General features: G+C 34.0%; 1 protein-coding gene and 1 long non-coding RNA gene across 6 annotated transcripts in view; both read right to left on the bottom strand.

Annotated features, from left to right (window-relative positions):
* The window catches only part of Wge (BAH domain and coiled-coil containing protein winged eye), a 335350-nt gene that overhangs the window by 69338 nt on the left and 243543 nt on the right, over window positions 1–22469 (bottom strand). For all 5 annotated transcript variants that reach the window (XM_072022206.1, XM_072022207.1, XM_072022208.1 and 2 more), the window contains 2 exons: window positions 13459–13740; window positions 8682–9047 (listed from right to left, as the gene is read on the bottom strand). In XM_072022206.1, coding sequence (XP_071878307.1) covers window positions 8682–9047; window positions 13459–13740 — 648 coding nt within the window. The remainder of the gene's footprint in view (window positions 1–8681; window positions 9048–13458; window positions 13741–22469) is intronic.
* LOC139998019 (uncharacterized) overlaps window positions 1–22469 on the bottom strand; it is a 268768-nt gene that overhangs the window by 76409 nt on the left and 169890 nt on the right. The gene's annotated exons all lie outside the window — the stretch shown is intronic.

The following is a 22469-nucleotide window of genomic DNA, read 5'->3' as shown; positions in this document are numbered from 1 at the left end:
AAAATTAAATTTATGCTATTACCGATAAAATTTAACTAATCTTTTTCACTTTACATCAATAAAGATCAATAGGATTAAACGAACGCTATGTATATTTAAATGTTTCATCGCTATGCGATTTTAAATAAAAAATAGAAAGATTGTTGTTCGCGATGGTTAGAAATAACATCGGGATAGTATTTTAGTGTGGTGGAATTTCACCTCCGATGAAATTACAGATTAATTTTACTAATATTTTAACAACTATGTGTGTGCGATTAGAAGTTACTACGAACGATACTTAAATGTTTCCAATTGAAATCTCCTGTTTAAATGTTTTACTCATCGATCCACCAATTTCATTAGATGGATAATTAAAATGTTCAAATAAGATATTCTAACGGAACTTCAATTCAGGAGCAACAATTTGTTCATGTTCACTCGAGCTGAAAATACTGTTATCGATCACTTGGAGTTCATTGCTGTTGAATTTGATCTAAACGCCTTAAATTTCTATAGAAAGTTATACGGAACTTTAATAGTCATATAAGTTCAGTTGCAGTTTCATGTTGCAATCTATGTGTTCATGTTGGACTTGGAATTAATGGCTTCCGTTCAATGTTCTAATGCTATTCGAAACTTCCATTATCTATCTATTAAATGGTAAAGTAGTTTCGCGAACCATCTTTGTTTACGAATATTATAATCAAATCATTGTTTCTTCTCCACTTCCATCGTTCTCCAATAATAACATTCGTGCTCCAATTTAAGCTACTATAGATTGAAAACAATTTCACACACGCAGACAAAACTCACATCTGAAATTAAGCATCATCTTTTCTACAACTGATTATTCGAATATTATTCGAAAGATTCCTATCGTTATTAAGCTCTATTGTGTATCGGAAATTAGAAGTGGCTTGTTTATGATAAATTTCAATCAAATAACAAAACTCTCAATTTATATAAATACTGTTCTCAGTCGGATCGATTAAATGCAGCAATTAAAGAGAAATATTTGGAATTGGTCAATAATTTATTTTTTAACAAGATACTAGATACTACAGACTTCAATCTGTCAGTGAAGAGTGTGCAAAAATTATCGAGTTCGTCCAATTTACCCAACGGAATGCTATCTAACTGTTGTTCGTCGCAACATTTGCAATATTTTTAATCGCAAGAAATTGAAAAAACTAGATGTCTGTATACGAATAATTTCTTCGAAAGGAATTACAATGAAAATCATCAACCCTTAAATTTTAGATAGTGAAATGAAAAATGGCCGAAAGATACGATATAAGCAATGAAATTAGTATACAAATATTATTGAAAATCGTAAAAAGAAACTAATTTATATATCATTGTGGCATAAATATTGACACAGTAGCGTCTCTTGGAATGATAAATATTTTTAAAAAGCCCGTGATACGGTAAATCAGGGACGCAAAAGAGATTTCCATGATTTGAAAAAGAATAATTTATCACAATCGTGTAAATATTTATGTGCTTCGACTTCTTCAAGCTTCATGGTACAGAATTCAAAGTAGATGAAGAGAGCGTAACGAGAAAAGTATTAGGAAATGTTGGACTTCGCTTTCGTAATCGTTACCTTAGTGAATAAGATTCAATAACGTAAACAACCTAAAAAAGAAACTGCGAATGAAATGTTGCGTTACTTAATAGTGACGCCTGATGGATTGAACAAGGGTCAGATCGCGAATCCGGTTCTTAGCAAATTCGCTCGAGCTTTCTTTTATTCGGCTATATAGGGTGCCTCGCGTAACTGGATCACACTATAATCCTGAAACGGCGAAGGATAGAAAAGAATTTCATTACGCTAAATTGAACGGTTCCAAACGATGTGGTGATTCGATTATGCTAAATGACGCGCAAGTGGCAATCTAATCTTTAAAACGTCGTCGCTTGCAAATTACATCAGGTCGTGTATTATTCAAAACTATTTAATTTTTCTGTTGAAAATGACAACGTGAGTTCGTGCTCGCCCTCCATATCCAGATGCGCTAATTACAAGAAACAGTAACTAGAAGATTTTTCTAGATACAATCGATAGACTCAATCGATAATTTTAAGATGTTCTTTTGTTCCTTTTTTCCTCTAGTCCATGTCAGTGTGTGCAATAAAGGTTTTCCGGCTCAGAACGGTGTGATAGATTTATCCATACAATATAGTAATAACTATTGTGATCCTACCTCTGAATATAGAAATAACAACATTTTCCTTATGAAATTTTCTTCAATACACGGAACAGCCTATGTAACTTCTACGTCTCTCCTTCTACATTCACAGTTCAGTAAAATCCTCTAAATCCGTGAATTCTCGTATATCCGTTATCGTAGCATGGAATTCGATACAAATAAGCATTCGTTAAGAAGTCGACGAGAGAGAACAGCCATCGAACGCGAACAAACCTTACGTAACGAAACGTGATTCGTCGAGCCGATGAAAAACGTCACGTCTGGGACGGCAACCATGAAGTTTACGTCGAAGTTTAGCAACCGTGCACCCTACAAGGAAGTCGGCTGTAACGTCGTCAATTGCATAAGCGGCAGTAAAGCTTCCAGGTTTCCTGCTTTGCACTTCAATGCAGCCAGTCGACCGATCCTCAGATTTTATCTCGTTCTTAGTTCCGCGATGTTTGCTCCAAAGTGCCAAGGAATTCCGTGGAATTTCCACGGAATCCCGTCCGTTCTGACTTTTACGCGTCACAAGGCGTTTAAATATACGAAATCTTCCGTTGCTTGATCCAATAAATATTAGATGCGTTGCACGATGCTACGTCAATACATGTCAATACAGAATCGTGTCAAGATCGTATATCTCGATGATGATCGTAATCGTAATTGTATCGGTAATTTTAAAAACGAGCGAAGAATTATCAAGTAGGTTTTTTCAAGAATTATAAATTGATTACTGCACTGCTTAAGTACGTAGATAGATCAAGTAGCCATTTTACGCAGTAGAATTGATCATCCTAATTGCAACGAATCGACAGTCCGATGTGGCGAATGCAACTTCCTTTAATCTAACAGCAGTTCATTCAATCACAAGCTGCTAAGAAGTAGGATCTAAATATAAATCGACGCCCTAAGTGTAGAACAAAATCCTTGCTTAAGGATAATTTTGACGACGATATAAATATAACAAATATAATTTGTTGGAATTTACGAAAGGTTTAAAATTAGTGAATTATGTAGAATAATCTAAATAACGTTCACGTACCGTACAATACTTTCTATTCTGTTTTTTCTCGTTTAAATTACTCTTATGTCCCGTTTGCGTGCATGCGGTTTTTTGGTGCACATGCGAGAAGACGATAATGGAGAAACGAAAGACAAATGATGTATATTTCGATTCTACCAAAATGGAACATTTTCTTTTCTTTATACACGTGCCTCAAATAATTATGACGATCCATAGATAAATCGATTCTCTCTTGCTATTAGGGATGATATTTTTCTTAAAATTATTCTTCCATCTAAATTATCCTGAAACTATTTCACGTTTTAATATTGTTGATTTTTTAATTATTTCCCATGAATGCGCACGAATGGTCCATGACTCGATAATATCTGTGCTTGATAAATTACCATGAATAATATCTTAAATATTCTTTACGATTTCAAATGGACCATTTACAAATATTAATAAAGTATTCTGACAGAAAGGAAGTCGGTTCAGGGAATATTTATAATAAAAGATGAATCACTTATACGTAATTAATCTTCCACTCAAATTTTACTTCTTTCCGTTCCCTCATTTATCACTCGTCATTCATCGTTTTTCAATTGTTATGTTCTTTCCATTATTTTTTTAAAACCTCGTCAAAACATTTTTGCCTAAAAGAAACTCAATTCCGTTCATAAATATTTGGTACAAAAATTTCACTAAATCCCTAGAATTTTAATTAGCGCAGATAATGTTTCCATCGCTTTTCGAATTCTAATACAAGTTTTTTCAATAGAAAATACAAAAGAGCACTAGTTAATTATAAATCGATAAATTATTCCAACCTGTGATTAGACATTTAAAGACGTCGAAGACACGTCGATTCGATAAAATAAATCTCTAGCTTCTGCAAGTGAATTGCACTAATTGTCAGTGTAGAATACTCCAGTCAGAATACTCCAAATTCTTAGATCCTAACTATTTCAAGCAAATATAAAGAGAATCTCATAAAATAAAACGAATTCCGAAAAATTTTAGACCGTCGACCTTTAAAGATTAAGAAACCAAAACAGTTCGATAAATACATTTTTTAAATCAAATTTACGAATACAAATTTCGTAATACTTTGTTTATTATAAAATTATATTTTTTAATTACTTAAAATTTGTGTAATTTGAAATTAAATTTTATTTCTGTCATTTTATTAAAATAGCTACAAGAATTAATAAGAGAAACGTAGCAAAGTCAAATTTAACTAGCTAACTAGCTTTGTAACTAGCTTAAGCTAAATTTGATGTAAAATTCTTGCCATGTTGAAAGTAATAATGCATTTGTAGGATTTGCATTTCTTAACATTTGTATTACATTTCGTTTATAACGCCGGTATTATACACGAATATAAGTGAATTAAAGATATAGTAAAGATGTAACGTGGAGATTTCACGAATATTTATTTAAATATAACGTTGTAAAAATTTTCAAATATATCACTTTGAACATAATTGACCTATTATATTTTAAGTGACCCGCTTCGCGCATTTCACGCATCAATTATCATGCCTAATATGCATTAACCTACCTATATTGTACAATTTTATTCGAATTCTGGAAACTTGTATCGTATTAAATTTGTGCTTTCATCGTGTTAAACTTCACGCTCAAACATAAATGAAGCAATATACATTTTCATAAAACAGATTCTTTCTCCGCTTTACGGATACATCAAATAAAATAAAGAAAAATGAACAAAAATTATTTCTAAAAATAGTGACTTTAAATCGAAACGTACTACGTTTATCTTCCTTGAATTCGTTGATACGTTTTGAATCAAAACACAATTACTACGCCATCAGAAAAAAATTGTAAAAAAATACGTCCTCGTAATATTCCATTATTCCAATCGTCAATATATGACTTAATAACATTTCCTGTAGAATTCTCATCTCGACGGTTCCGCAGCAGAATCACGTTTTACCCCTAAGAACGAAGCATTAAGATCACCATTCGTAATTAAAGTTGCCATCGAAGAAGCCCTTCGAACAAAGGACGCTCTAGCTCACCCCCTGACAATAATGCAGATGCAAGAAGACTTCCAGCAAGGTCAGCAATCGTATCTCCGACCTGTTCGAAGCTTTGATACGAGGGCATCTCTCTTAAAATCTTCTGTCAGCTTCGCTAATCCCGATAACAAGTAAAAGGAAAGCGCAAGGACTTCTAAGAAATCGTTCTTTCGTGTCAGGGACAAATTACCAGGGTCGAATCGCGTAGAATAGAATTGAATGGCGTCTTTTACAAAGGAAGCGGACCTTCTAGTGACTAGACTGAAGGAACTTAAAAGACTATATACAATATAACGCAGAAGTTCTATATCGACTACATTTAGAGTCTCGTAATGGAAAATAAATATCAAATTGATCGGCAGATTTCGTCGTTTTTGTTCTTTGAGAGGAAAGAAATTAATTGTCGTAGATCTGCTATGTTCGTTGCATTATTTTCGATTGAAATTTACGTTTCGTTATCCTTGGAAAAAGTTTCTTAAATTGTGAAAAATTAGAACGAATCGTCGTTGATATTTATGCAAACTTGTAGCTCTATAAAGAGAATTGAAGAGATGGAACTTACGCAGAAATTTGTTTCACCCAGTAAATATTTTTACAGCTACTCTACTTTGGATATTTTAGATATTGTTCCACATTGTTCGCGCAATTTTCCGTACATGCATAAAAATCTGAAATCTAGTTATTAATGATTTCTTCCCTCGATTCTACGCCAAAGATCTTCTTAAAGGATCAATTCCTTTTTCTCGGTAAAAGAAAAGCAAGAAAACATTGAACCGCCTGTTTAACAAAACATTGAAATTACTATCAGTTAGTCCTCGATATAAAATTCACTGTTACCTCGTCTACAGGTAATTCACGTTTGTCCCGGCGTTGTTGAATTTTTTATTTTTATTACTAAATTATTGCTTCAGCGAGTTTTCTTGAAGTTTCATAAAGACTCAAACAGGCTACCACTTTGTTTAAAAACTGCTGTAGAAGATACAATTTTTCTATCTAACGCTCGTAAGTACAAAGTGCAACCATTTTAATTTCATCTCATTCTTTTTTTTATCACTTTTAACTTCGCCTAAGATGCACTTTCTTACAGAATAATTTATTGATCAAATTTTTGTATGTCTTACGTCTCATAATAATTTAGCTGCTCCACTCATTTAACGTAGTTACTTAGTTTGCAAGACGAATTTACTTTGGTCACAAAAATGTCTAGGAGATTGATGTACGTATCTACTGGTTTTCTACGTACATGTAGAGCCTTAATGCGTTCCTTCGGCCAAGACAGGCTAACTGCACACGACAAACCTGGCCTTAAATTTGGCAACGAACAGCGTGTCGTGATTTATGTTAATCTTTGTCCACGGCCAGAAACGTTTCGATAGAGCTACACTGTGACCAATCCGTGCAAGGATTAATTGGACGCCGGCCTAGAATCGAAGCGTCTCTGAACGTGTTCGGACCTTCGTCGTAAAATATTGAGAATCGCCTCGAAACTCTGTCAGTCCATTTCGATGCTTACGAAAGTTACAAATTTACGCCATTTAAATAAATAAAATAGCAACATTTTTGAAGTCTTTCAATACGAAATATCAAAAATATACAACTTTATCTAATGAGAGATTTTTTAGCATTGCGGTATATGGTACACAGGAAAATTTTACTCTGGAATAAAATTAATTTTAAAGTTTAAAGGAATATATTGGAAATTATTGATTTTGTCATTACCACCTGATGACAAAATCCGCAATCACTTAGTTGCCAACCCAATACCCAATTTAAAATTTGTAGATGAGAAAATTTAGAAATTTAACTTTAAACACGTGCTTTTATTGCGAAACATTGAAAATATAATTAATTTCAAGATCTTTCTATTTTTTATTCAGGTCAAATGTTACAAAGAAACATCTAGAGTTTCGTGGAAATTCTGTCAATTTACTGGAATGCTTTTGGAAATTAAAAATTTATGCCGGAAGAATTTAGACGTTCTTAATGTGAAATATCAGAGGTCTAGAAATTCAGTTGACTGAAGCTTCTTGGAATCTTTAATCCGTTGTTCAGAAAAATTGATTGGGTCATCTATTATAAGAACTTTGAAGTACAGCTAATTTCGCTGATATATTATTTATTATTTATGAAAAATGCTACTTCTTCATAGAGAATAGATTAAAAATCATTTTTCAACGCCACCGAATTATTTTGATATTTCTAGAAATTCAAAGCTAATGACCAAAAGAATCTTGAGTCTTCGTTGTCAAATACCGGAAATATAAATAATTTTACATATTTAGATATATTTTCTAGCAAGACTTTAAGCCTCTACCTTTTAATAGAAATATCGAAAATTACATCCAAGCGATACTGATCTCAAACTGTCGTTGCCTAAAAAATACACGTATCGTAGAGAAAAATGGTGTTTCACAATATCCAAAGGTCTACGTCCGCCGATCAACAGCCTAGCTAACCCAGAAACCAACGATCTCGTCTTTCGCAACTAGCGAACTGTCCGATACTCGGCAATCAAACGAAAAACGACAAGTGTCAAAAAACGAGTCCCGTTCCACAGGATCATCCTAACCGATCTACTTTCGAATTCCTCTTGTAGAGGCGTGACCATTCCGTATAGTTCGAGATCCGACAATCAACCTCGCTTTGGATCGTTGACGTATTAACCAAGAAAGATGTAATTAAGTAAAGATCCCTCTGAATTGGGACGATAATATTTATTACTGGATGTAGCGATGCGAGAGAAGAACCACGTGGCAGTTAATCTTTGTACAACGCGAAAGAGAGCAAAACCATGTAACACTTGTGTAGCTACGTAATAATAAAACTGTAAATTATAAAAAAATAGACTGACAACAGAAATATACTACAATTCAGTCTGATATTTTTCTCCCAGGCATTTAATAGTCCTCTTTATTTATTTACAATTATTGCAACATGTTAATTATCACTATTATTATCGCCAAATAGTAGGAAATATCAACGTTTAGTGGTGGAAGGTATTCAACCAAATGTTCTATCGCCTTAAATTATATATTAAATTACTTATTAATATAATCCTTCTTGGAAAAATTTTTACAATATTAGTATTGTTTATAAGATGCATTATATACCGTACTTGCGTAAGTAATTTTAATTTTCTACAACTTTTCATTCCAAGAGTATAATAAGAGTATGTTTGGTCCGAAAACGTCCGACGACCACTCTATCTAAATTTTCAATCTGTAACCGATATTCGTTTATGTTTTACCAATTATTAACCGATCATAATCAAAGATTTAATTGCCTAATTATAGAATTCTCTACCCGATGAACGATTCGGTAAACAGGTTACGAGTTCTTGTCGATGGGCGACAGAACTGAACGTTCTTAGCGCAGATAGATAGAAGAGAAAAGAAGAGAAATAAAGAGAAGACGAAAAAAGAAAAGAAAAGGTAAATCAGCTAGGGCTACACGTACCGTTGCTGTTTCTGCAAACACACGGCTGCCTCGTCGATTTGTTCTCCAGTTTCACCGGCTGACCTTGACTCGATAGGAAGGCCTCTCGTTTCTTGCCAGTGGCCTGGACAACCTGGTTGCCATTCTGGCCACCCTGCACCACCATCGCGCTCGAGGTCGAGCTCGTAGGGCAGGAGGTGCCGTTCACAGTGACCGAGCATCCGGTAGTCGAACCTGTCGGCGACTGATACTCCTGGAGCAACACTCCCGTCGTTGGTACCACATTCCCTGTCGAATTCGGTGACGAGAAGCTGTTGATCGTCAGCGTTGGCGCGTTCCCGGTCACCAGAGACAGTTGAGGGGAAAAAGTGTTCTGGTGCAAGCCTCCTGTTCACAGAGAACGTTATCATGTCAGTATTATCAGTGGTTGTACGTTTGGCTGTGTGAAATATCAGTTAGTGTAATAAATTAATAGTATAGCGAGCGTTTAGAGATATTTTCGTGAGCCGCTAAAAACATTCTTAAGGAACATTTCCATATGATGTTACTTACATAGAAACGAATCTTGAGATATTCTCTTTGCCACTCGTTTTTCATTTTTCCTAGTTTATAAATTCTTGTACTACCCTACTACTTATGTAGTATCCTAGCCTACTACCCTAATATACTAACCCTGAGATACTACCCTAAATCAAATGCTAGAAAATGCAAAAAAAAAAAAAAGAAAATGTGAATGATCTTATTACAGCGTGTAATAAGTTGCGATCGGTTGATTTATAGTATTGATGAAAAGTTTAAATTTTACTATTCAGGATTATATAGGTATATTATTAAGGATGATGACGAGGATGATGAATAAGGGGAAAAACTGCTCGGTTTACGGTGAAACGAATTTTAGGTGTTATGGAGTTTGATTCGCAGCAATATTACATGGAGTGTATAAGCTGTTTGAAATGAGACAAATTTGAAGTATTGGAGAGTTTCATCTAAAGTAGGATTATGTATTTGTTATATATTATTATATATTATTCAGTTAATACGTTAATCATAGTAAATATTACTTGATATATATGTGTGTGAAATGTTGGTATATACAGGATGATAAACCTTTAATGTTACCAACAGATATGTGTTTAATTAACAATTATGGAATAGATCACATATTCTCGCTTAATTTAGGGGTAAAGTTTATTCGTTCTACAAAAATTCATATACTTTTCATATATTTGAAAATTGAAACGAAGTACATAAAATGGTATTAACTAGTATGTACATGATATTATTCAAAGAAGCGTAATCGATTAAAATTCACTGCAAACTAATAAGTAAAAATGCATTATTCATTGTAATAAACATCGTCTTTATTCTTGAATATTTCCCAACATGTAGATACACTTCTATTTTTAAATTATTAATGAATTATTCAATAAAATGGCTTAATTCTGTCTAGTAATTTCAACCGTAAAGTAATAACTTTTTAATTTCTTAATTTATTTTCTTATCTATTACAATTAATTTATTGTTAATTGGGTTGTAAAATATTATTTCTACGAAAAAGGGCAATTTCATAAAAGAGGAAACGAAATCCGAATGAACTGTTTTCGAAATAATTAATGCTAGTAATAGTAAAAGGAAGCAGACAATAAAATCGGCGAATAAGATCCTCGTGATTCGGATAACATTAATTAAGCTACTCACCACGAAATATGTGGCTAATTATTAATACAATGTGGTAAACGCAATGAAACCACAACTTCGACCAGTTTCAAACTTCTACTCGATAAACCGATTTTGTACGGTTACCTATACTTTTGTGACAAACGTTTCACATAATTCATACGTTATTTGTATAATATCAACTTTATGCAAATATTTGATTTACTTCCACTTGTATATTTTAATTCATAATAGCGTCGATTATATTAAACAATTTTGCGGAACGAGGTTATTTTCAAAATAATTATATCACTGTTATTAATACATTATAGAAATATGTATTAGGAACATATATTGCTAATTGTTTAAGATTATTTTATACTCTGTGTTTCATACGTAAAGCAAAAGAGAATATATTCAGATAATACAGAAAAATACGGAGGAATGTGATATAATAAAATAAATGTTATACGACACAAAAATTACTAAAGTATCTCGTTCTATACTGCAACAAATTTTTCATTGTTAGAGCTGCTGAATTTTGTAAAATCAAACTGATCTTTCCCAAAAATGACAAATGTTTTATCAACAACGTATTCAAGGTATTGATACGATTACAAAGAACCAATTAAAAAAAGAAAACGATAATATGTTCTAGAGGAATAAATTTCTATATTTACTTCTGATACTTTCGGGATATAAAGAAAAATCTTATAAAGTAAAAAGGTATTGAAATAAATAATACAAAAAATGTAAAAATGTTTGAAAACTATCTATAAAAGACTTAGGAAAAAGTCACTAATTTTATTGGAATTAAAATTTATTAAACTTCTATGTACGTTAAGAAATAACTTAAACGTCAAAGAATAAAAATTTAGTCTACCAATCGCTATAATTACAATTTAATTTTTATTAAATATACCGAATAAGAAATAAAAGCGAACCATGCACATAGAAATGATTACCAATAGATTACATCAATCGCGAGACCAAAGGCTGTGAGGGAGCAACTCGAGGTGATTTATGAAACAATTTCAATTACATACACAGAGGAACATACATACATAGGAATTCCAACTTGGAAACTCTTTCTCACGACCATCTTATTTTCCGACATTGTAAGCTGCTTAACGGGCGAATCGACGTCGAACTTGGAGAGCGATTCGTCGGCATAGATACAGCCTTAAAAGTACTCGAGAGAACGTTGAATAACCCTGTGTCAACTTCCGCGGTGATCGAAGATTATTCCAGCATTCGCGTCGAATTAGTCGGCAATCGAGCGCCGATTAAACTCTTTCCGAACTTGTTGAATGCGTAACTTTTCGTTCCGTCGTTTATTACGGTAACACGATCGATAAAGTTAAACGAGAAAACTTTCACGACTTCCTCCTCGATATCTTCGAGATTATGTTTGGATGAATCAAAACAAGTTGCTCCGTTTGTTCTTTGTCATTTAAATCTACCGTTTGCGTTGGGTGGAATAGGTAATTTTCGTCATTTTTTTATCGTATTTTAAATATACATTACTACGTCCGTTATTATATTTGCACAATTAACCGAGATATGCAAATTATCCTTCCAGAAGAATAATTAAAGAAGTTTCCGGAGAAATGGCTGACAAGACAGAATGAAGACTTGGAAAGTTTTTAATAGATTGAATAATTAATCATAGAAAGACGATCTATAAATAATAATGAAATTAAAAATAATAATGTGCAAAAATGAGAAAACAATAATAATGAAAAATATAATTCTTAAGTCAGCTACGTTTGAATTAATATTTATAAGTCCTAAAGAATACCGATTGTCTTACATTTACGAAAGAAGTAAAAATTTCATAACATTTCAACTATTTGATTAGCAGATACACTGTATATTTATGTAGATATTTATAAGATTTATATCTTATACACGACGATTTATTTTCATCAAGTATTATTTTTCAAGATACCTACATTGTTACGTAATAGAATATTAAATAAAGTTACGTAATAGAATAATAGACGAGATTATAAAAATAGTTAATTAGTAATAAATTACATTGTATGATTTTATCATGGTACTTTTACAAAATGTAAAAACTTCCTGTTAGAAGATGATAGACTTTTTGAAGAAACGCCACATATTTTTAGAACTACTTGCTAGATTACTTCCTACTACTTTTTAAAGTTCTATCTCTTTTTAATTAATATTTACTGATAATATACTAATACAAATTACTTTCTCTATTGTATCAACATTTTTATTCATCGTGTTTTACAACGGCGTATGAGAAAATAACTCTAGATGAGTGATAACTCTAAAATTTGGAGAGAAAATGTATTGTGGAAGGAAAATTACTAACTGTCGTGTTCATCCCCTTCTATTTTTCATTTTTAACAGTAACAATGATAAACGATGATAAAGTAGTCGAGATAAATAAAGTGCTCTGTATATTACTTGCCCTTAACAACATTTAATTCTGAAAACGTGAAATTAAGATTAAAATCAAATTGCATCACGAGACCATTAATGTTTCTCACAGTTGGATTAAAAGTAACTTTGCGCAAACCAGCATGATCTCGATGGCTTAAAGGTTAACGAGTCGAAAACATTTAAGATTTTTAATTCGATATATAAAATAATATACGACGGTATCTAGCATAATTCATACGTATCTTATATTTTCAAAGTAGATTTGCACGCGGCATAATAACCTTTTCTAGAGCTCCTGGTATTTTTTAACAAATTATTATAAATGTATCGTTATTAATAAAAATACTCAGAACATACAGAGAACGTACTCAAATCAATTGCAAGTTTATTCATTTTCTACCAAAAAAATACCTAAACGTTCTTCAATTACTTCACAAAGAGCAATCCAAAATAATCCTAACGAAAAGCTTATCAATCAGATTATTTGTCTCTTGCAACTTACAACTAATCTAATTCCTAATTTAATTCTAAACGATGAAAAAAAGAAGATCTCTTCATACTTTATAATTTAAAAAATCTCACCATAATAAAAATTATGAAGATTAGAAAATTCATGCATCACGTTTATTCATTTCAAATTAACAACTTGTTGGTACTAATTTAATTCCAAACGATATATCTCTTCTATAATTTATAGTAAAAAAAAAAAAAAAAAAAAAACACTCACCATGATGAAGATGATGAAGACCAGTCAGATTTAGTGTATGTTGCGTGTGCTGGGTGTGCTGTGTGTGCTGAGCGTGATGCAAGCTGCCTACGTTCACACCAACACCCTGAAGGCTAAGCGCTTGTTGACCCGGAGGAGCCAAACTAGCCAAATTCTTGGCCAGCAACTCGAGCTGCGTCACGGGCACGGGACTGTAGGGTGAGCCAGGGGGTGGCGTGGGAGCACCCCAGGTGTAGCCACCCACCCCAACTCCAACGGCCGCGGAAAACACGCTCTCTGAAACTACAGAATCCGACGATTAATCGATTTACTCCTTCTCTGGCTCCCTAATCGGAACTGGGCCGCTTTCAGAGTCACAATAGTCACTTTGATCCCAGTCAATTATTTTCCCGATACGATTGTGCATAGAATGTGCACAAATTGCGAATTGTTTCCACAGTGACAATAGCATATCTGTGTTCAGTCTCGTGGAAAATTTATTTATTGTAATCTCTCAGGAAAATAAGAAGGATCAAAGTGAAAAATTTGATGAATAAAAGATTCGCACCAACAACAAAGTGGCAGTTCCAAATATTCAAATCGCATTTATTAAGAGAGAAAGAAGTTTCGTATTGGAAAGTTTCACATTCAAAAAGTGCGAAAGTTTATTATTACGAGTAATCAATTGATTGAGGATTTATAGCATCATTTAAAAAGTACTTGATTTTCAGTTTTATTTTTTATTGCTTCGTTGAAATTGCTGTAAAGTGGAAATGCCTGGTTGTGCCTTACCGCAGCAACCGTTTCGAGTATTATTTGCAAGTAGGCTTCCAATATTTATATACAGATTCATATTTTTATGAATATTCAGAAATGCAATCGAAGTAGATTGTTGTTTCACGTATTAAACGTTACAAAGAGCGTTCTGTTTTCGACATTTTATATATTTGTGCATATTATACGAATTTTGGATACTTCTACATATTTGATCCTCGCACGATCGATGTTACGTGCACGCAAAATTGTATTTTAACGAGTTATCAATTAACTAAACGATGAATTTATTCGCTTTTGATAAAAGTGGTTCCAAATTTTTTGTATATTATGCACTCTTTACCAGATCATCCGAGAAGATGTTTCTTTATTACTTATAATCGATACAAAAAAAACTATTCTTCTCAAAGGCTATTTGAAACATTTTATAATTTTCGTGGATTTCTCGATTTTTTCTTTTCGATAGATCAGAAGCAGTAAAATTGTTATCGAGAACTATTTCGCTATTTATAACTTCCAACTTGTTCACGTGTAATTTTTAATCTGTACAATTAGCACTAAAATATACAGATTATCTTTATCATTAAAATTTCGTAATAATGTAAAGCAGGACAAATTATTAACGGTGGAGGATATACATATCTACTATTAATAGATCGTGGATCTTTTTATATTCAATAGAAATTTAAATGTTCAAAAATGTACGGAATGCACATCATATGCAAAAAATATACAAAATATTCAAGGTAGAATATTCAATATAAATACGTATCCTCCACTTTGCAATTCTACAAATGTCTACACTGGCATGTACACTGTACTTAGTAATTGCAAAAAAAGAGGGAATTAAAAATTGTCATTTTGAGAAGATTCGTAGCGTCAAGTCAAGTAATTACACAGTTGGAATTAAAGCATAAAACATTGAAGCATTTGCATCGAACCCTTTATGACCACGCCGAATCAACGTCGTATTAATTCCATTGCATCTTATCGATATAAAAAAGGAACCGAACGAACGACATTCGTCGTTAATTCTCAAACCAATTCATCAACGAAATTCCATCGAGGCAGAATCTCTTTCGTCGTTTCCAGCAATAAGCAAAGAAGCACAAGGCGTGGTATACGCCGAATGAAAAATCACGAAGGAACGCAGTCCAGCGAGCGCAAAACGTCTAGCAGCTCGACTTGTGACTTGGATCGTAAATCAGGCATCGAGCCCTCTCACGACAAGGATCGTTCGCGCCTCCACGTTTCGAAACGCTCTCTCAGCCAGTGCTGCTTCGCCTGTAGACGGTTTGTTGCATTTCCTGATTTCGCGAACGATCGTCCAAAGCCTCTGTGTACCCGCGTATGAATATTAAAGTCGGCGTGTGACGCGTTACCCGGTGGGCTTATTGAAATTTATCGCATTAGTTCTTCGCCACTTTCGATAAATATGCAATAAACGACCGGCCAGACGGATAAATGGAAAATCTATGCAAATTCATTTAAATCGGACGCGACACTCGCCGCCATGAACGGAAGAGAGACAGATAGTGGCCAGAGAACTGGGGAGAGAGGGCGAAAAGCGAGCAGGGCGAAGGGAAGTGCACCGGTTTGCTTTTTACCCTTGTGCCGGGCGGTATTTTTGCTTTGGGGATGATACAGCGACACTTTCGAACAAATCGTCTCGATTCGCAGAGACTCGCAGGTTGTTTTGTCCCGATGACGATGGAATCCTCTGACGATCTTCCGGTTATTGGTTTGAGAGACCTTTGAACAATTGGAAGTCGTCAGGTGTCAGAGTGCATTTCGAACGAGCGATACTGCTCTTTTAAGAGTTTCAACTTCTTCGTGGATGAATGGAGTTGAAATAATTCCGATCGTTCATCGGCTATTGTATCCTTCTGTCTTTTGATGTGATCTTTGAACCGTTTCGAGTATACGATACAGCTAAGTTATTTCATTTTCGTTGATTGTCTCTTAGAAAACAGGATAATACGAATGAAACGACACGTATAATATTTCATTTATCAATGTTGAAACATCCATCGTATGACCTAGTTTCCTTAATGTTACGCTGTATTTGGAGTAACTATATTTGATTTATATAAATGTATTATCTGGTATACCATGTTACGTACAACAAAGATACTAATCTGCAAATTAATCTATTCCATCGTACCAGTTGTCAAGCAGATATATCTCACCCTAGCAATTCTGGGCGATGATACTTCTGAATATTGCACTCACCTGTTCGTTCTGCTGACCATCCGCAGCATGAAAGAAAAACGAAACGTACGAATTATTAATGAACAACTCTTTGCCATAGACTTACAACTTACAAGGCACAGATGGAAATCGAAACCTTTGATTATCTGTCTCTCGTATAATCGAAAAAGAAAGCCGTAATTTATATCATCTACTCTTCAATTAGAGTAAGGGAAACAAGTGGAGTGACATTTCGAGACGAATAAACTAGTAGACAGTTGTCTTTATTTAATTTACGACGTGTTTGAAGCGTTTTAATTAAAGGGAAAAATTAAATATGTGTTTTCAATGTTACAGTATTGATTGTCATTTAAATCTTAATTGATGAAAAAGAAGTACAAGTAATATGAACTCCTGATATGATGCAGATTCTAGTCACATAACCCGTACTTGTTTCACATAAATTTGCAATTTCTTTTTTCGCTGAACTTGCAGTTCTACCTCCTGTATAAAACTGAATTTGAAATTGAGAATTGCAACTTAAAATATTTAAATCTTAGATACATACGTATGAAAAGCACAAGAATTGTAAATATCTGAGTTCTTTTAGAGATTATATAAGATTTAGAAGAATATATACAAAAGAGAATATATATAGTTTTATGTAACTCAGAATATTTAAAAAGCGATTACTAAATATTCACTTCTATGAACTAAAACGTTACGAAAGGAATTTTCAATTCAAACTGTACGTTAGTCAGTCATCTACTTAATAAAACAACGTTTCGAAAATAAAGGCAGTCAATTTAGACATCCTTAAATTTATATTCATAAAATATCTAATTCCCTTTGCACGTTTAATAAATTTATTTGAATATCGTCAAAATTTATTAAATCCAAAAATCTCCGATATACATGAGCCTTTCAGAAAAGTCACGAGAAGGCTGAAGCAATACATGTTTAATGAATTGGAATTAATCGACAATGTGCGCAATTTTGAAACTGTTCATCCGTAAAAAAACAGCAAATTACCACTTTATCATATTCCTCCTCTGTAATTTGCATATCTGATTATTCCGACGTAATCATCGGAATGACATTTCGTCATAACACGAATTCGCCATAACTATAGCCCTTCCAACCCATCCCAAAAGATCATCAACTACCCATAACCCAAAGGCCAGCCCCGATACCATCCACCCTCGACTAAATTCGCGTATTCATTTGGGATTCGAGCGGTTAGCGCGGACGGAAAGCGTGGCGCGGACTCGGGCGCATTCGCGCCACGCGAGGCGGGCCAGCTTGTTCGCGTGGATTTGCATGGCGGGGCGGGGATAATCGAAATCTCGCCCGCGGCTCGAGATTCGATTTTAGACAAGGGGCCACGGCGTTAAAGAGGAATCGATCGGCGTCTAAGGTGTTCCTGCCGGTACGTTCTACGTACCAGCTCATCCCTCTCTTTTTCTTTTTCTTTTTCTCCCCCAACCACGCGTCTCTGCTTCCTCTCTTTCTCTCACTGCCTCCAAAAAGTTCGTCTTTAATTTCTTTTGCTTTCTTTCAGTCGCGCGGACGCACGGTCCTCGCGAACGGCGTTTTGGATTACACCTCGAACAATGAGGTCGTTAGGGGCGAGCGAAGGAGGTAGAAAGTAGAAAGACGCGGCTCGCCACCCTTACCACCTCTCCACCCCTTTCCCCTTCTTCGTTCGCTCTTCTGTCCACTTCTTTTCGGCCTTTCTGTCTTTTTCCTTCGCTATTCTCGCGTAGAATTCGCGATCTTTCTCGCTCGCGCAGCACGACGAACCGGCCAGAATACACAGAGAACGCGCACGTTACGATGGAATTCTATTTGGCCGAGACTTTTTCGTCCTCCCCGCGTCCTGCCCACCACCGGGCCCACCTCATTCACCCGCTTTAATTGCATAATTGCGCCATTGTGCGAGCAAGGAGGGGGCCCCGTGAAAGGCCAGTCCCGCCGACGGGGGCAGCTTTCGAGGTGAGAAAAAATGCCGAGGGGCCCCCTCCACATAACGACTTCGCCAGGTAGCCAGCCACGGTACGATTACGATTTTTCGCCCGCGACTCGCCATTGCTCTCTGATCTAATTAGTACAGTTTTAATTAGGCGATTCGAAACATGTTTTCGGGGTGTAGAGCGATATTTTTCTAATTGGTTTTTGGATAATAGCGAGGTGTAGATTCTGAAAAAACGAATCAGACGAAGACGAGTCAACCGTTCGCTTGGATTTTCCATCTTTCTACTATGAAAATCTTTTTATTCGCAGGTATCTTATTTTTTAATAATCGACTCGTTGATTCATGTCCGTTGGAAATATATCGTGTTGAAATTTTGTTCGTCAGCATTTACTTCTGTAGGTAATTATACAAGTTTCTGATTAAAGAATTGGTTAACAGGTTAATCGATCAACCGCTGTTTGTAAATTTCTTAGTTTTATAATCCTAGGTGCGCTTACACGGTATGAAAATTATTAAGATTAGTCATGCGGGAAGTTAGAAGTGGTAAGTTATAGATTTCTCTTTTCTAATTTCATAATATTATATCGTTTGGAAAAATCGATAAATCTAATTTGTAAAATTTACGAGCAAAATTTTATTTGTATAAATATCAATTTATGTAAGAGAATTTATTCGTAGCGGTATTTTGTAATTTGTAACTTAAAATTTCTAACTCGTAAGATTTCACTAACGATGTTAGATCAATCGTGCAAGAACATTCCGGATATATGATTAATAAAAACAAAGCAATTTAAGTTTACTATTGGAGTTACTTTGCTTCGATACGACAAACCAATTTATGTATATAGATTAAACAAAAATAAATTTAATGTTTATTTTAAATGACACGAGGATATCGAATCTAGAAGGCACTCGTCTAAAATTCCGAAAATCTTCAAAATAATATAATTATATAGAGATGAAAATTCAGTTGCTCTTACTCTCGTAATAAAATAACGCTACTGTGTCATAAAAATTTTAATTACCAAAGTTTACCTTTTCGATGCAATATATTTGAATGTAATTTCGTTTTCAAATAAAATATATAATTGGAAAATTAATGAAAAACAAACATGAAACGCAACTGCAAACATAAAAACACAGGAAATTTTAAATGAATCGTATCTATAGAAGCAAATGTTGAAATATCAAAAATTAAATTGAAATTATAATGACATTTGTTTCCTGATATTTTTCTCTTCATCGGAAGAAAGTGCAAGAAAAATCATTACCTTGCATTTGTTAGTCAAGTTAAATAATTTTGCTGCCTGTTTCAGACAATCTAGGTATACTCGTCTCTTCTTTCTCGTATATTAATTGCCTCGCCGCAAAAATGGAATCCTTTACTGCTTCTTCATAATTCAAAATAAAAACGAAAGACAATATAGATGCAAATGAAATACCAGCGCGTTTTATTTAAATGTAACTGACCTCGTTTACCAAAATTTAATTAATTCTACCATTACTCGTGAAGATAACCATTTTCATAATTCATTCTTTCTTTATCAATTGTGTAATTATGTTGTTGGTACACGCACAGTAATTTATTTCCAACTTGTTACAAAATTATTTTAATTTATTTGCTGATTAAAAATAAATATTTTGCGTAATGAAAAATTTCCAAATTTCTTGCGTTTCTAGAAAAAATATTTCAAATCATTGTTTCAATAAGAAAAATGGGAATAATTTGAAATTATTATTCATGAATGTATGCATTAATATAATTAACAATTCTTTTTGTATCTACGTAAGAAAAATACATAACGAATTTTTTACATTTTAATAAAATTTTACAATTGACCGATATTAAAAAATTTCAAAAATAGCTGTATACGATGCTACACATACGATAAACGTATTATCTCTAACTGGCCTAAAGTCGAACACAATTATCACAAAAAATCTTCCCGGCTTCAAATGCAAAGCGAACAAAAACCAATACAAATGACCAGGCGAATTTGTACGTTCGCACAATCGAGAGCGTTTCCCTCGGTCAGCCTTAATTTCCTCGTCGAAATTTCCCATTATTCGTATGCAGCTGCAGCAGGTGATGCGTAGTCCGCGTCCGACAATCATTAATGCCCCGCGCGTATTATTTCATTTAGATCGCATCTCAACGGACAAATTATTGCCACGCACGTGTTTGAAGACTCTCTCGAGCTTCCTCGAGCATCGACGTATCGAGGCTGCCATACCAGGCGTCGCGACCGGAACACAGCTGGCCTCGCGTCTCGAATTTATTTCCCCGGAAACCATCGACTCCTTCGTTTCTCGGCTCGATACCAGCGCGACGCCCGCATTCGCTTGATAATTATCGGTTTTCTCGAGGCATCTCAAACGACGTATTCCAGACATTGCGTGTTTTTGGTTCAACATGATTATATCGCTAGGCTCTAGTATGGTTACGATATACAGTAACGTTCAAAAGGTTCAATAAAAATGGAACTTAAAGTGTGTGTAAGTAGTATATCACTCTGACAGTTTAAAATAATTGAACGTCCTTTTTTTTTTAATTTTCTTGTAATGCCATGTTATACAGTGTTAATGAAATTTCAAATGCTTTATGCACGTACGGTATATAAGGTGCAGATGATACGAACGATAGTCATCAATGAACATAAGATCTTCACTTTATTAATCAGATATTGAAACGTGTTTCCATGTACGTGGTTTTCTTGAAAGACGTAATTTCCAAGTTTGAGCTTTCAGCCACTGGCGGTCAAAATCTCATGTATCTCGATAAATAATACATTTATAATGTAAGAACTTTATGTATAAATATGATGACTTTTTTCAGCATAGTGCATAAAAAGTACTTGATACGTTCATCAATGGTTTCATCGAAATAACATGTGCTAGACTGAAATAATTTCTGCAAGGTTCGATACACTTTCTCGATGATTAATTTCATTATTTCAGGTTTATAAGAATTGTTCATTCTACATAGAATTGAAAAATTCTTTGAACGAAGTTACATGCTATGTGTAACACACGTATGTTCCTCTTTTAGCCTGTCTGATGTCTTTCTCATTTCTGCTTCACGTTCACGTCTCTTCAAATTTCCTAATTATAACGTAGATGAGTTGCTTCGAGAGGAAGAATTGTATTGCAAATATATTTTCAAAGAATACCTAAAAACGCCTTTGAAAATATTGGGAGCAAAATGCAGCTTCTTCGGAAATTGAATATGTATTAGGTTGTCCCAAAAGTTTCTTTCTTTTCATGATAATAGACGAACAACAATTTCTGTTTTATATTATATTATTGAATTGGGTATGATCCATTTCGTTCTATTTCTAGTATTATGTTTGTGCATAATTCCATAAAATAATGTAAAACAAAAACCATTGTGCGTCTATTATTTCCTTATAAAAAGAAAGAAACTTTCCGGACAACCTAATATACGTATAAATCCGCGTAGAATTTAATTAATTAATAAAACACATTAAGGAATAGAAAACATTGAAAAACCTGAAACCATTATATAATTTCCGCAATGCATAGTTTTTCTTTTTTTAATCTGTATGCAGATACCATTTTGCATCATTAAAAATTCTAATTAAAATAATCAATGCATACGTGTAATAAACGAAATTAACGCATAGTTAGAAAATGATATACCCATAAATATTTCGACAACTTATTAAACGTTAAAAACTGTGCATTTCTCATTCTCGCATTTTCTACGTATTTTTACGTTCTTCCGTTTGTAATACTTCGTTAACTTATCAAGCTCTTAGGAACAAGTATTCTAAAATATCTGCAATTATACCAAACCAAACTAAAACCACTCCACCATATCAAATTACCCCATAAATAAACAACCCGCAAGCTTATGTTTATTAATACCTTTCCATCTATTTTACGAGACTAATGAAACCATTTATTTGCATCCATTGTTCTCAAAAGCTCTAATATACCGCATCATCAATAATTCTCTAACTCGATGCAAAATTTTCGGCACGAGGCACTAAATACCGGTTGTTTAAGCTCAGGTGAGTCACGCGTTGTAAATCGACGCTGAATGTTCACGTGAAACGGAAAAACACTGGGC

This window comes from Bombus fervidus, chromosome 2, assembly GCF_041682495.2.
Source record: "Bombus fervidus isolate BK054 chromosome 2, iyBomFerv1, whole genome shotgun sequence".
NCBI lineage: Eukaryota > Metazoa > Arthropoda > Insecta > Hymenoptera > Apidae > Bombus > Bombus fervidus.
The sequence above is the reverse complement of the archived record's forward strand: the minus strand, read 5'-3'. Positions and strand labels throughout refer to the sequence as shown.